Genomic DNA, 16,215 nt, shown 5'->3' with positions numbered 1-16,215 from the left:
AGGACACGTCAATCTACCATGCACGCTCCATCCAGAGAAAATACCATACGCCATAAAATCATGAACCGAGAATAGCTACGCAACACGAAGATTGAATTTCTGCTTCTTGAAGCAGTCATAGGCTTCCACTCCTTGCCATAGCTTCTTTAACTCTTCAATCAGTGGTTGAAGCATCACATTGAGGCGTACGCCAGGATGCTCAGGCCCAGGTATAACAAGACATAGGAACATAAACTCATATTTCATGCAAAGAGCAGGTGGAAGGTTGTACGGTATGACAATGGCAAGCCAACATGAATACGACGCAGCGGTCATATTGAAAGGCGTGAAACCATCAGTTGCCAAGCCGATACAAACGTTTCTTGCATCGCTCGCAAACTCTGGATCAAAATTGTCAAGAGCCTTCCATGCATCACCATCTGACGGGTGCACCATTAACCCATCTTGTCTGTCTGTACAATCTTTATGCCATCTCATGTGCATAGCGGTCTTCCTCGAGAGAAACAAACGTTTCACTCTAGGAGTGAGAGGCATGTACCGAAGCTGTTTATGTGCAACCTTTGTCACCACCTTCTCCCCATCTTCATTTACAAGCTCCATGTACCTCGACTTCCCACATTTTAAGCATTTCTGCTCTCTGCTATGTTCCTTCCAAAAAAGCATGCAGTTGTCTTGGCAAACATAAATCATCTCATACTCCATACCAAGACCTTCAAGCAATTTCTTGGACTGGTACATGTCTTTGGGCATCTTGTGACCAGTAGGAAGAACCTCGCTAATCAAATCCACGAGCTCTTTGTAACAATTAATAGAGAATGCAAACTTAGACTTGCTTGACATTAGTCGTGTCATGAATTCGAGAACAGTCACATCGGTGTGCCCATGAAGAGGCTCTTCTGACGCTTTGAGGAGGTCGAAGAACTTCTGAACCTCCGGTGTTGGTGAATCATGATGATCTGGGGGCCAATTCAGGCTACAGATCCTCAAGCATATGGTCCATCCTATCCACATCTTCATCGTCATCAACTTCTACTTTTGTTGTTCTTTCAAGGCGTGCCTCCTCGTGGAGATACCAGACCTTATAGCCTGGCACAAAACCATGCGAGCACAGGTGTAGTGTGACCTGCCTCTTGGTGTGGCTCGTCATATTTCTATATTTGTTGCATGGACACCTAATATTATCTATTTGTGACAAAGCAGCTGCATGGTCCAGAAACATCTAAGTCATGGCAAACCATTCACTTGTGTGACACCCACCCTTCTTGAAACCTTCATACATCCAATCATGTCTATCACCCATTATTGTAGCTGTGTACGTACGAGTAAGAGTGCGTGTGAGACATTCATGTTTCTACATGTCACACATACCATGTATGGTATATATATAGTTTCAACAATGAGGTAGTATAATCAATACGTACATACATGACATTCATCAGTTAACAATATTCACAACAATTAATATTTGTAATAATTACTATTTGTATAACACATCACATTCACCATCAAATTCATTAACTAATAACATCAAACCACACAGTTTATATTTGCAACATAAAATTAAAAATAGCAACTACAATGTATAAAGTCATATGAAGACCAATAACACTATCAATTAACAAATTTAAACTAACTCTAATCACATAAATGTTAACTCCCGTCGGCCATAAAAAACCGACGAAAATAAAACGTCTTAATATACTTATTTAGCACCTCTAATTAATCACATATTAATTTACATTGTATAGGTAGAGGATTATACCTCGGCGACTCGAACACGGACCGGATGGCGAGACACCGATGAGCCCCTCGGTGGCGGTGGCTGACCGGCGCGTCGGGGCGCCGGCGGACGACGGAGTGGTGGGGACAGCAGACGATGGTGGGCTGCGGACGACGACAAGCTGGGGACGATGGACGACGGGCACGGTCGACGGCGGCGGGCTTGGCATGGTGGACGACGACGGGCTGGGGGCGGTGGACGGTGGTGGGCTGTGGGCGGTGCACGGTGGCGGGCTAGCCATGGTCGACGGCGGTGGGCTGGGCACGGTGGCTGGGGGCGGCGGTGTCCTGGAGCGACTAGAGCGGCGGTGTGTGGAGAATAAAAGAAATGAGTCCGTGCGTGCCGGATCGGCTCATAAATTGTTAATCCCTGTCGGCCAGAGTACGGGGCCGACGAGAATAACGTAATCCCCGTCGACCTTGACACAGGCCGACGGGAATAAGGTAATCTCCGTCGGCCCTGACATAGGCCGACATGAGTTAATATTATTCTAGTCGGCCGTTAGGGAGCCGACGAGAATTACCTTATTCTCGTCGGCTTTTGCCCTAGCCGACAGAAGTTATTTTAGCCGACGGGAATCTTTAGAATTCCTGTAGTGAGGTCGTGTAACCTCTGCAACGATGAATGGTCCTTCCCATGGTGGTGACAATTTGTGTCATCGCTCCCCCATCAGCACTCTGCGGAGGACCAAATCTCCCACTGCGAAGGCTCGATGCCGTATTGCTTTGTTGTGATAGCGCCTCAGGGTCTGCTGGTATTTGGCTGACTAAATGACCACATTTAGCCGTTCTTCCTCTAGTACATCGATGTCCTCCAGTCTAGTTGCTTCTGCTTCGGCTATGCTTTCGAATGTTAATCTGGGTGCTCCAAAGATCAGATCTACTGGTAACACTGCCTCCGACCCATACACCATGAAGAACGGTGGTGTTTCCGTGTAAAGCTTGGCTCAGCTGGGTTCGCAGGCTCCAGACTACATATGGTAGTTCCCTGATCCATTTTCCTACGAGCTTCTCGCTCTTGTCAAACACCTTTTTCCTAAGTGCATCAAGTATCATCCCATTGGCTCTTTCCACCTGCCCATTAGCTCTTGGGTGTGCCACTGATGCATACTTGATCTGGATGCTCCTCCGCTCGCAGAAGTCAAAGAACTCTGAGCTGGTGAAATTAGATCCCAGGTCTGTAATGATGCTGTTAGGTATTCCAAACCTGAACATTATTTCCTAAATGAACTCCACTGCCTTTGCTGAGGTCAAAGAGGCGATGGGTTTGTATTCTATCCACTTTGTGAATTTATCAATGGCAACTAGTACGTGTGTATATCCCCCTTGAGATTTCTTGAAGGGCCTAATCATGTCTAGTCCCCAGAATGCAAACGGCCAGGTCACAGGAATAGTCTACAACTGTTGCATTGGTAAATGCTGATGCTTTGATAAGAATTGGCACGCCTCACACTTCTGGACTAACTCGACAACATCATTCTTTGCTGTTGGCCAGTAGAACCCGGACCTGAAAGCTTTTCCTACCAGAGTCCTTGATGCTGCATGCACGCCACATTGCCCAGCATGGATTTCATCCAACAACTGCTTCCCGGTGGCCGAGTGAATACACTTCATGAGGACTCCCTTGCACCTCTTATGTATAGTAAGCCCCCTATAATGGTGTAGTGGGCCGACTGTCTCGCGATATGCTCTGTCGTAGCCTTGTCATCCGGTTCTTCCTCGTTTCCTATGTATCTGATGATTGGCTCTCTCTAGTCATTGGGATCTACCTCTGCCTAACTCAGAACGTGGCATTCCTCCATATGATGTTTGGTGACACTCGGTTGTTGTATTTCTTGGACGAAAACCACAGGTGGAACTTGGGCCCGACTGGACCGTAGCTTCGATAGTGCGTCAGCCACTGCATTCTGATCCCTTTCCACATGGTGGAACTCTAATCCTTCAAATTTGTTCTCCAGCTTCCGTACCGTTGCGCAATATTTGTTCATTGAGTCGGTCGAGCAATCCCAGTCTTTGTTTACTTGGCTTATGACCACCAGTGAGTCGCCATACACCATTAATCTCTTGATGCCAAGTGAAACAACGATGCTTAGTCCATGGACCAGCGCCTCGTACTCTGCAGCGTTATTGGATGCTGGAAACAAGAGCTGGAGTGCATACTTGAGTTGTTCACCTCCAGGAGCGATAAAGAGAATCCCCGCCCCTGCTCCTTGCAGTCTCAGCGAGCCATCGAAGTACATTTTCCATATTTCAACAACTTCTGGGCTTTCCGGGACCTGGTGCTCAGTCCACTCTGATATGAAGTCGACTAGTGCCTGGGTCTTTATCGTCGTGCGAGGTCGGAACTCTATATCATGAGCTCCGAGTTCACATGCCCACTTGGTTGTTCTCCCAACAGCTTCCTTATTGCGAAGAATATCGCCTATTGGAAATCCTATGACTACTATGACTTTGTGGTCATCAAAGTATTGTCGGAGCTTGCGAGCAGTTAGAAGTACCACGTATAATAGCTTCTGAACTTGAGGGTACCTTATCTTTGAGGTACCGAGGACTTCGCTGATAAAGTAAACCGGATGTTGCACTGGGTATGCATGTCATTCTTCCGTCCACTCGACTACTAACGTGGTGCTTACCACGTGAGTCATGCAGGAAATATATAGCAGCAGATCTTCAGCCGGCTGATTGGACGTAGCTCGGCGTGGTGGCTTGAGTACTGGTGGTGTGGTCAGGAACTTCTTCAGTGCATCCAAGGCTTCTTGCGCTTTCGTGGTCCACTGAAATTTGTCCACCTTCTTGAGCAATTAATAGAATTGCATTCCTTTCTCGCCTAGCCTTAATATGAATCTGCTCAGCGCTGCCATGCTTCCAGTGAGCCTTTGTACCTTCTTTTGTGATCATGGTGGCTCCATCCTCATAATGGTCTCAATCTTTTCTAGATTTGCTTCTATTCCCCGATGACTAACGATAAACCCAAGTAGCTTTCCAGCCGGTACTCCGAATACACATTTCTCCGAGTTTAGCTTCCAGCGGTAGCGTCTCAAGCTGTTGAAAACCTGTTGCAGATCCTCGATGAAGTTCTCTGAGTTTTCTGTCTTAATAACCAAATCATCAACATAAGCCTCCACTCGCTTGCCCTAGTGGTCGGCTAAGCATGTTTGGATGACCCTTTGGTAAGTCGCTCCAGCGTCCTTGAGGCCGAACGACATGGAGGTATAGCAAAAAGCCCCGAACGGTGTGATGAATGCGGTCTTCTCCTCGTATTCCTTCGCCAGACTGATATGATGATACCCAGAGTAGCAGTATAGGAAGGAGAGCATAGAGCAGCAAGTAGTCGAGTCAACTACCTGATCTATCCTAGGGAGTCCGAAGGGATTCTTTGGGCAGTGCTTATTGAGATCGGTATAGTCGACACACATGTGCTAATAAATTTTATTCTTTTTTAGTACAAGAACGGGGTTTGCCAGCCACTCAGGATGCAGTACTTCTCTAATGAACCCTGCCGACACAAGGTGAGCTAACTCTACGCGAATGGCTTCTCTTTTGTTAGGCGTGAAACGACATAGCTTCTATCGGATTGGTCTTGCCTGAGGATAAACTTTAAGTTTGTGCTCGGCCAGTTCTCTCAGGACTCCTAGCATGTCCATAGGTTACCATGCGAATACATCCCGATTGTCTTGCAGGAACTGGACGAGCGCGCTTTCCTATTTGTCGTCGAGGCTGGAGCTGATGATTGCAGTCTTGCGTTCATCAGAGAATCCCAGATTGATCCTTTTAGTTTTTTTAGTCGGCCGCATAGAGGTTGCAGCCTGAGCTTCGTTCGTGGTGATTGTGAAATTTTCATCTTCCAGTCCGCTGCCCACCTGTGTGGGAAGGGCTACCGGGGGCCCAATAGTGAGAGCCGTTTGGATGGTGCCCCGAAAGCATTCCGCGGCGCCTTGGAAGTCGGTGCGCACGGTGATAATCCCCTGAGGTCCTGGCATCTTGAGTATCATGTACGAGTAGTGTGGGATAGCCATGAATTTCGCTAGTCCTGGTCTTCCAATGATGGCGTTGTACCCGCAGTCGAAGCAAGCCACCTCAAACCTCAAGAACTCGGTTCTATAGTTTTCTGGGGTTCCAAAGGTGACAGACATGTAGATGTGTCCAAGCGGATACTCCCCTTCGATCGGCACGGTGCTGAAGAAGGGAGTATCCGACTCAGTGAGGTCCTTGATGGCGACCCCTAGGGCCTGGAGCATCTGAAGGAAGGTGACGTTGATGCTGCTTCCCCCGTCCACCAACACTTTCTTTACCCAGCTTTCTCGGATCACCGGATCAACAAGTAGCAGATATATGCCGAGGTGATCAAAGTTAAGCCATCGATCAGCTTGGCTAAAGGTTATTGCATGTTCCGACCATCGGTAAGGGGCCGGAGCACTGGTCGTGGCTACCAGGATCTGTCGATCGTTGAGCTTTTGCTGCCTCCTGTTTTCTTGTGCCCCATGGCCTCCAAATATGACGTTGACCTCCCTGTCAACACGCGGGAAAGCTCCACTCCTCCCCTCTTTGTGTTGCTAAGGAGGCCTAGGCTCGCCAGGCTCTCCTTGTGGCGGGGGAGGTGGTAGTGGCTGGAACGGTCGGCCATGCCCGACGGAGTGTTTGAAGTCTCTGCAGTTCCGTAGGGTGTGGCGCATGTCCTTGTGATACGGACACCGGGAGTCGAGGATTTCATCCAGTGTTCGCACTCCTTCGCAACGTGCACCGCAGGCTCGAGCGGCAGGTGGCTAGGTAGTGTGCACCTCCTCACAGGGCCTTTTTTCCCAGCGCTTGTCTGGATGCTGGTTTGTATCCTGTTGCGGTGCGGGTGGCACAGATTTTGTGCCTCCGATGAGGTCCTAGGCCCGCTCATTTGCGGTGATGTAGAGGTCCGCCTCCCAGAACAATTGTTTGGAGGTGGTTGGCGCCTTTTGGGGTATGGCTCGGACGAAGGCCGAGTCGTTGGATTCCCAATAGAAGCCTTTAATTACGACCGCCTCAGCGACTTTGGGGATGTGATTTCTCATCGTTTGAAATCTTTTAAGGAACGATTGGAGGGTTTCATCAATCTGGCACCTAATGGATTTGAGGTCCCATGGTTGCGCCGGCTTATCGAAGAGACTAGAAGTTCGCGATAAATCGGCGACTAAAGTCACCCCAATTGTCGATGCAGTGTCGAGGTAGGTGTCGGAGCCACTGCAGCGCGTCTTGTCCCAAGACAATGGGTAAGTACGCCGTCATGACGTTCTCTTTTGCCCCAGCAGCCCGGGCGGCAGTCGTATAGACGACCAACCAGCCTCCCGGGTCCTGCTTAGGCTCGTACTTGTCGACGTTGGAGACCTTGAAGTTGGGAGGCCATTGGATGGCCCGAAGACGGGGAGTAAGCGCAGAAACTCCGCACGTATCCTCCTACCAATGTTGGTGTCGTCGATCCCAGGGAGGGGAGTCGGTAGTAGGTCATCTCTACCGTCATCGAAATGGACCACTGGTTGAAGCTACCGCCGACTCAATTCGGGTGGCATGCGCGCCAGTACACCATGATCTCGGTCATACTCCTCTCGGTGTGTCATCTCATTTTCGTGCCATCGGTCGCGCGAAGCGCTGATGGTGCTTCGTGCGTCTCGTCGGTTGTTGATGGCGTGACGCATGTCGTCCGCAGGACGAGCGAGGGGTAGAAGATGATTGGCCATCTGTGTAAGCAGCTGTCAGTAACCTTCCACGTTTGTGGTTCACGGGAGTCCGTCGGCTATCTGCGCCAGTACTCCTCCAACTTCACTCGACGTGTTTAGTGCTCGAGCGAAATTGGGGTATAGGTTTCGAGCGAGGAGAGGGTTCTCTTGCTGGAGCCTAGTGTCTTGTTTGGCTAGCTCTCGCTCTCGATCCTAAGCCTGTCGGCGATCACGGCGGTGAGAGTTACATCTTTCTCGGTGTACTCGTTCGTCGGGAGTTTCTCCCGCTTCCGAGGCTTTGTCCCGAGACACAGGCTACGCTGGATCCCGTTCCCCGACTTCATGATGTCGTCACACGTTTCAGCGTTTGTTTCTTCATTGTCGGGCATCACGCTGGGGAGGTTCCTCCCCTTGCCTGGTAGGCTCATCATCGAAGATTGGCCCTGACTCCAATCTCCCCTGGATGAAGAGGATGTCAGGGTAGAAAGGAGTCGGTACGACGATGTTCTTCTTCCCATCCTCCTTTGAGGGCGGAGGTATCAGAAAGGTGGCTTGGCGTGTTCTCCTTCCCTGACTCAGGATGTTTATTTCCTTCTTCCGAGTGATCCATGTCCACTCCTTAGTGGGCGAGGTGGACACCAGAGTTTTTCGAGTTAGTGAAGCCCCGACTGATCGATTTTCCTTCTCCCGAGGGCTCCTGAATCCCGGTCTGGAAGGGACCATCTTCCCCCGAGCTGTGAGCGGGGGCGCTGTCCGCAGTCTTGCTTTGGCTTCTCTCGGGATTCCCGAGGAAGGTTTCTTCTCGGGTGGATCTGCTACGCGGTGTAGAGTCCCTTCTACGTCCGCTATGCATGAGATGGTTCCGAAGCAAAACCTAGCCCCTGGGCTGAGGGTGATCTTGTTCTTGAAGGTGACGGCCATTGAACTAACTTTGACCAACGACACACCCTCTACCTGGCGCATGAGCTATCGGTGTCTAGTGTCCGACCGCACACCCGGGGGTACCCTCGTCGTGCTTTTGGGTAGGACGGTGTTGTTGATCGTAGCTCGATGGTTCGTGCCGGAAGCACAAGAGGGGGATAGAGAGAAAGAGAGAGAGAGTCAGACAATTTTCTATAGGTTCGGGCCGCTTTGAGAGGCGTAATACCCTACTTCCTGGGGTGGCTTTGTATGTGTGGTGTGTTTACAAGTGGTGTTTCCCGTATGGAGAGGTGCTAATGAGATGAAAATGATGGGCCCCCCTAGGCCTTATACACACGACCGTGGGACACTTCCTACACACACGCTGATCACACTCTTCCAGCTTATCTCCTAGCAAATAGCAAACTAACTTAGCTTATCTTAAGGAAAACCCGACGGCTTCATCCCGATCCATCTCCGACGTTTGAGGGCGCCAGGCGTGGGAAAAACGGACGACTCCCTTAAGATTACACATAACCCACGGACAATCTGGGCACGAGCCCATTGCCTTCTTGGGTCGGTCCATTTCAATTGTAGTCTTTGCCCAGCCCACGACGAGACGACCTTGTGGGGCGACTGTTCCATGGCCCCATGCAAGGGTTTTCGAATTCTAGTGGACCCGGGGGATATCTGTCCCCCACACTAAGTACTACTAGATATGTCTAGTGTGCCACTAGATATGATACTTAGAGAAGTCCTCATCTATGCATTTGAGCACCATACCATCGACCATGTCTAGTGTGGCACTAGTGCTAGCACCGGATGCCATGTACAGTAACAACTAATTTAGGAAATAACCATTGAAGAGCCACTAGCATGTCTAGAGAAGTGGTTAAGTTGGCACTGGAAATGTTCGATGTTCGAGAAAAATTGAGTAGGGTGCTAACAGCTAGTTCCACCTTTTAGGACTATTCATACCCTAACTTAGCTTCTTAAGGTGTATTGCCCCTTGCAATAGCTAAATCACCCACATAAGAGTGAGGAGAACCCTTTGCATAGTTGGAATATTAAAGAAGTGATAACGACATGATTAGCGACTTCATTAGTGCATAGAGTGACTTGTCTGCAACCACCACCCCTTTAGAATAACTATGGTCGAGTGAGAGTCTAGTGCTTGTTACTCTTGGTGATTAGCATCACCTAGATGGCGATTAGAATGTCGCACCTAGATTTAAGAACAAATCCAGTTGCGTCTCATATGTGTACTAGGATCAAGTTTCACACAGATGATGATTCAGTGTATAGAAACTAATGCCACAAACTTTATTATATAAGTATAATGTATTTAAAGAAATAACTAAATAAAAGAAATTAAATGATGAAGACAATCCCGATAATGAGCCACATGCATGTTGACCGGAGCGATGGAAACCTAGAACTCCTCAAACTCTTTGTAGTAGACTTCATCTTGATGACCTAATTCTGAGCAACAAATCTCGCAAGGGTGAGCTCACTTACAGTGGGGGCTCAGCAAGCATGTAGGAAAAAGTGTAGTGTAAGCTTACCATGGCATAGTCTAAGACTGAGCATTTAGCTTTTAATTTTGTTGGTCATAATTTTATTAGCAATTACTAAGTATAAGTATATACCATCCCAATTAAATAAAATGATCATAAATGCAATAGTTACAATAAAATACATGTCCGGTTTAATTTAATTCTATAATTTAATCATGTGAGGATTTGAGTCGCTTTTGACCATGAGCACGATTGATATATCAGTTTTACACTCTATAAAGGTTGTACATCTTGACCCACAAGTCGCATAAAACTTCAAAGAACTTTGCACCCTAAAAGGGAAATGTCCTTAACCATTTTCTCTAAGGCCTCGTTTGTTTCCCTTCATTTTGAGGAATTGGAATCCAACTAATGGAGTAGGATATTGTTTTAGAATGTGTCATTCCACAACTTTCCAATGTTTATATATAAACCTATCTCAAATTCATGGGGTGAGAGATGGAAATTGATCCTATAGATTTACATGCTACTTTTTTAATGTACAACTTATAGCACACTCTTCTACTTGCTTCTCTATATCATAAATATAGTGTATAACTATCTCATATGGTTTAGGATAATATACAAATATATTACATATACAAATATATTACACATACAAATATATTAACTTAATTAGTTTTGTCTAAATTATAATTATTAGAATGGAATTCAATTCCAACGAAATAAACGGGGCCTAATTCATTTTGGTGCTTGATGACCATCACAACCATATGGACTAATTAGTCTACCTAGTATTTGATTCACAACTGCATAAGTCCACTCAACTTAGTTCTAAGTCAAAAATAGCTCAAAACCAACCACAAAGGGGTAAAACTTGAAAAATGTAAAGAATACCTAGTTTCACAATTTAAATAAGTTGCATACACCTTACGAACCTATTTGACACATCTAAGGAGGTTGGAAAGCTTAGGTTTGCAAAGTTGCACTTTTGGAGCAAGTTTGAATTAAAAAAGTTTCTAAGTTGGAGAGATCAAAAAGTTCAAAAACCTTGACTTAGACTAGTTGTATTGTCATCACATATGTTTGTCTAAGTCATAGCAACACCCTCGAAGATAGTAAAAAAGATTTGGATAAGAATTGGACAAAAGATAGACAAATCTGTGTTGCAGCCTAGTGCACCGGTGGCGCACCGAACCATCAGGTCCAAGGACTTGGACTCAGTCAGTTTTAGGTCAGCGCACAGGGGCTCACCGGATCGTCCGTCGTGAATTATAGCTTGCAAGCCAACTATGGGTATTCTTCGGCCTAGCGCACTAGACCGTCCGGTGGCGTATCAGACCTTCTGACAAGGGACCAATGGCTACTTGCAATATCAGAACGGTCACCTACCATGCAATGTTCACTGTCTAGTGGTGCACCGGACCTGCACTGTTCACGGTTCGTGCACCACTCGACTGTGCAGTTTTGGCAGGTTTTCTCCAACGGCTATTTGGGTGGTTGGGGGCTATAAATACCCCCAACCAGCACATTGAAGACACATGAGCACTCCCAACTTTCCAAACATTAAAGGCAATATCTCCACGCATTCAAAGCCATTCTCGCGTCGCATTTGATTGATTTGTGTTTGAGAGACATAGCAGCTAGCGCATTTTCGTGTTGCATGGTCTTGTGATCATTTGAGCATTGATTGTTCTCGTTCTCTATCCCCATTCTGTTGTTGTAACTGTGAAGCAAGAGGCTTCGATTCTTTGTGTGGAGGCCCTTGCGGGACTATGTGATCCCGAGATTGAGAAGAAAGCTCAACCAGTCTCCATGACTGTTCGAAAGAGGGAAAGGGCTGAAAGGCCTGTCCTTTGTGGACACCTCAATGGGGATATACATTCTTCGGAGTGGAAACTCGAGAAACAAATCACCATATCTTTGCGTTGATCACTCTTTGCGATTTGCTTTTTCCTCACCCTTCTCTCTCTAGTTCTCTTGTTTTCTATTGTTTTTAGTTGGCTCCCAAAGTGTGACTCCCCAGGTGTTTATTTCATCTTTAGCCGTGAAATTTGACCTAATCACGGATCAATCAGTAAAGATAATGCTTCTCGATCACGTCTATCTCTGTTGATCAAGATTAGTCAAGAAAGTTCCACCAAATTCGGAGCTGCTCGATCTCGAGAAATGCCGAATTTTTATCATATTAAAACTTTTATTTCTCGAAATGAATGCGAACTCGAAAATCAATCTCATCTCGTAAATCCCATCCAACTTGTTTATTCGAACTCTCGACGATTGTTATCCGACCTATGCTCGAATCTGCTTTCTTGATATTCGGTCTACGTCCAAATATTAAATCCACATCCGTATTCTCCCATGGAATTTCTAAGAGTCAACCTCTAATTAATTCTTATCCGACTCGGCTTAATATCTCTGTGTCCAATCTGAATTCGAAAATCAACATCGACATTGATTTTTTTTAAAAATATCGCAACTTGCCTTTTTCAATCGTAGATCCGAAAGGCAGTCGATCTCTAGTAATTTTGATTTTCTATTCGTACGGGAACAAATTTCCAAGCGATGCTAAAAACCAAATTCCCAGTTCGGATAAGTCTTCGGTCTTCCATTCAGAAGTAAACATGTGATGCCTAAGAGGGGGTGAATTATGACTTATAAAACTTTCTCTAAACTAGGCCATAAATAAATCCCTAGAGCAAAACCTATGCAAATAAACAAACTAGAATGTGCAAGCTAGGTTTTGTATAAGTGTTGCTATCTCTACCTGTCGAGGACCATAATTAGGGGTACCCCTAAGACTCCTAATCTCAGCTGGTAACCCCCATCAGCACAAAGCTGCAAAGGCCTGATGGGCGCGATTAAGGTCAAGGCTCAGTCCACTCAAGGGACACGATCTCGCCTCGCCCAAGCCCAGCCTCGGGCAAAGGCAGCCGACCCCGGAGGATTCGCGTCTCGCCCGAGGGCCCCCTCAAGCAACGGAAACACCTTCGGCTCGCCCGAGGCCCAGTCTTCGCAGAGAAGCAACCTTGGCCAGATCGCCACGCCAACCGACCGTATCGCAGGAGCATTTAATGCAAGGATCTCCTGACACCTTATCCTGACGCACGCTCTTCAGTTGACAGAGCCGAAGTGACCGCAGTCACTTCGCCACTCCACTGACCTACCTGACAAGAAAACAGCGCCGCCTGTGTTGCTCCGACTGATGTGCCACTCGACAGAGTGAGGCTGACAGCAGCTAAGTCCAGCCTCGGGCGCCATAGGAAGCTCCGCCTCGCCCGACCCCAGGGCTCGGACACAGCCTCGGCCTCAGAAGACGGACTCCGCCTCGCCCGACCCCAGGGCTCGGACACAGCCTCGGCCTCGGAAGACGGTCTCCGCCTCACCCGACCCAAGGCTCGGACTCGACCTCGACGCTGGACGACGGACTCTGCCTCGCCCGACCCCAGGGCTCGGACACAGCCTCGGCCTCGGAAGACGGTCTTCGCCTCGCCCGACCCCAGGGCTCGGACACAGCCTCAGCCTCGGAAGACGGTCTCCGCCTCGCCCGACCCCAGGGCTCGGACTCAGCCTCGACCTCGGAAGACGAACTCGACCTCGACTTCGGAGGAGCCTCCGCCTCGCCCGACCCAGGGCTCGGACCGACCACGTCACAGGGGGGCCATCATTACCCTACCCCTAGCTAGCTCAGGCTGCGGGGAACAAGACCGGCGTCCCATCTGGCTCGCCCCGGCAAACAAATAATGATGGCGCCCCGCGTGCTCCATGACGACGGCGGCTCTCAGCCCCTTACGGAAGCAAGGGGACGTCAGCAAGGATTCGACAGTCCCGACAGCTGTCCTTCCATAGGGCCCAAGCACTCCTCCGACGGCCACGACATCACATGAACAGGGTGCCAAAACCTCTCCGACTGCCACGACGGCATGTACTTAGGGCTCTAGCTCCTCTTTGCTAGACACGTTAGCACACTGCTACACCCCCCATTATACACCTGGACCCCATCCTTATGCCTATAAAAGGAAGGTCCAGGGCTCTCGTACGAGAAGGTTGGCCGCGCGGGAGAACGGGCCAGCGCATAAGGCTCTCGCTCTCTCCCACGCGAACACTTGTAACCCCCTACTGCAAGCGCACCCGACCTGGGCGCAGGGCAACACGAAGGCTGCGGGTTTCCCCTTTGCCTGTTTCTTCCCCCCTTCGTGCTCCATCTCGCGATGACCCATCTGGGCTGGGACACGCGGCGACAATTTACTCGTCGGTCCAGGGACCCCCCGGGGTCGAAACGCCGACAGTTGGCGCGCCAGGTAGGGGCCTGCTGCGTGTTGACGAACAGCTTCCCGTCAAGCTCCAGATGGGTAGTCTCCAGCAACCTTTCCAGTCTGGGACGATGCTCCGTTTCGGGAGTCTTGAGTTCATGTCCCTCGACGGCAGCTACGACATGATACTCCTTCCTCCGCCGCGCGACGGCGACAATGGCGGCCGTCAGCCCGCCCACCGGCGGCGGAATCAACGACGTCTTCCCCATGTGGCGGAAGAACAACATCCGAGTTTGTCCCGTCACCTCCCCCGCTGACGGAGGAGGAGGCGGGGCAACCATGGCCAAGCAGGAGGCGGCACCTCGTCGGCTGTCGAGCGAGTCGACGGTGCCGGCGCCCCAACGGGGACACGTCGGGCGTCGACCTTGCGTCTGAGACGAAGACGAGCGCTGTTTCCCCGCAACACGCCAACCCCAAGCGGACGAACGACGCCAGCGCGCTCGTGAAGGACTTGCTGGGCGTCGCCCTCGTACCTGAGACAACGGTGCAGTCCGCCCCTGACGCGACTTCGTCACCGCCCGTCGATCAAGAGGTACCGACCGATTCCCATCTCGTGCCTTTTGGATTCAGCTTCGACCCACCAAGCGACCTCGCTTCGGTGGAAGCCTTCATAGAGGCATGTACCAGCCCACCGGGGTACCATATGCGGTCGCCCTGGGACAGACTGATGGCCGTCTCGACCTATGGACCCTCGGGTTCCGAGGAAGATGACGAGCCCGACTTTTGTTGGGATTTCTCCGGGCTCGGCAACCCCAGTGCCATGCGGGACTTCATGACCACATGCGACTACTGCCTCTCTGATTGTTCCGATGGTAGCCGCAGCTTCGACGACGGGGACTGCGGCCCAAGTCGTGAATGTTTGCACGTCGATCTAGGGGGTCCCGGCGAAGGCAACCATCTTGGTATGCCGGAAAACGGTAATCCCCCTAGGCCTACGCCTCGTGTTGACATCCTTCGGGAGCTAGCTGTGGTCCCAGTCCCTGCGGGGGGTCAGGACGCACAGCTCGAGCAAATCCGCGAGATGCAGGCCAGGCTCGACGAGGGAGCAGGAACACTTGAGCAGTTCCAACAAAACATCGGGCAGGGATGGGCAGACCAAGCTCTGACCGGAGAAGCGCGTCATCTACCCCAGGGCATCCATCACCGCATTGCCGACGACGTCAGGGCAAGGCCGCCACCGGCTTCCAGTGGGGTCGGCCAGAACCTGGCTGCAGCAGCAATACTACTCCGCGCGATGCCGGAACCATCGACCACCGAAGGGCGGCGTATCCAGGGAGAGCTCAAGAATCTCCTGGAGGATGCCGCGGTCCGACGGGCCGAAAGCTCTGCCTCCCGAAGGCAGGGGTACCCTTCGGAGCATCGCATCGCGACTTCCCGATTCATGCGGGAAGCCTCGATCCACACCGGGCGCACGCGCAACACGGCGCCTGCAGCCCCGGGTCGCCTCGGCAACGAGCACCACCACCGCAACCGTCGAGCCCACCTCGACGAGAGGGTGCACCGAGGCTACCACCCTAGGCGTGGGGGACGCTACGACAGCGGGGAGGATCGGAGTCCCTCGCCCGAACCACCCGGTCCGTGGGCTTTCAGCCGGGCCATACGACGGGCGCTGTTCCCGACCCGGTTCCGAACCCCGACTACCATCACAAAGTACTCGGGGGAGACGAGGCCGGAACTGTGGCTCGCGGACTACCGACTGGCCTACCAGCTGGGTGGAACGGATGATGACAACCTCATCATCCACAACCTCCCCCTGTTCCTCTCTGACACCGCTCGAGCCTGGCTGGAGCATCTGCCTCCGGGGCAGATCTCCAACTGGGACGACCTGGTCCAAGCCTTTGCCGGCAACTTCTAGGGCATGTACGTGTGCCCTGGGAACTCCTGGGATCTCCGAAGCTGCCTCCAGCAGCCGGGAGAGTCTCTCCGGGACCTACATCAACCCTCAGTCAAGACAAACGACACGCCCGAGCCCGAGAGGGTCTCGGCCCTGCCCAAGGCACCCTCGGCTCAGCCCGAGGCACC

The 16,215-nt window shown here is 50.5% G+C and overlaps 1 protein-coding gene across 1 annotated transcript in view; it reads left to right on the top strand.

Annotated features, from left to right (window-relative positions):
* Positions 1–1,800: 1,800 nt before the first annotated feature.
* The window catches only part of LOC103635111 (protein STRUBBELIG-RECEPTOR FAMILY 5), a 29,605-nt gene continuing 15,190 nt past the window's right edge, over positions 1,801–16,215 (top strand). Inside the window, exon 1 of the mRNA XM_020542958.1 lies at positions 1,801–2,115. Within this exon, the coding sequence (XP_020398547.1) occupies positions 1,801–2,115 (315 nt within the window). The remainder of the gene's footprint in view (positions 2,116–16,215) is intronic.

This window comes from Zea mays, chromosome 8 (assembly GCF_902167145.1).
Source record: "Zea mays cultivar B73 chromosome 8, Zm-B73-REFERENCE-NAM-5.0, whole genome shotgun sequence".
Taxonomy (NCBI): domain Eukaryota; kingdom Viridiplantae; phylum Streptophyta; class Magnoliopsida; order Poales; family Poaceae; genus Zea; species Zea mays.
The sequence above is the reverse complement of the archived record's forward strand: the minus strand, read 5'-3'. Positions and strand labels throughout refer to the sequence as shown.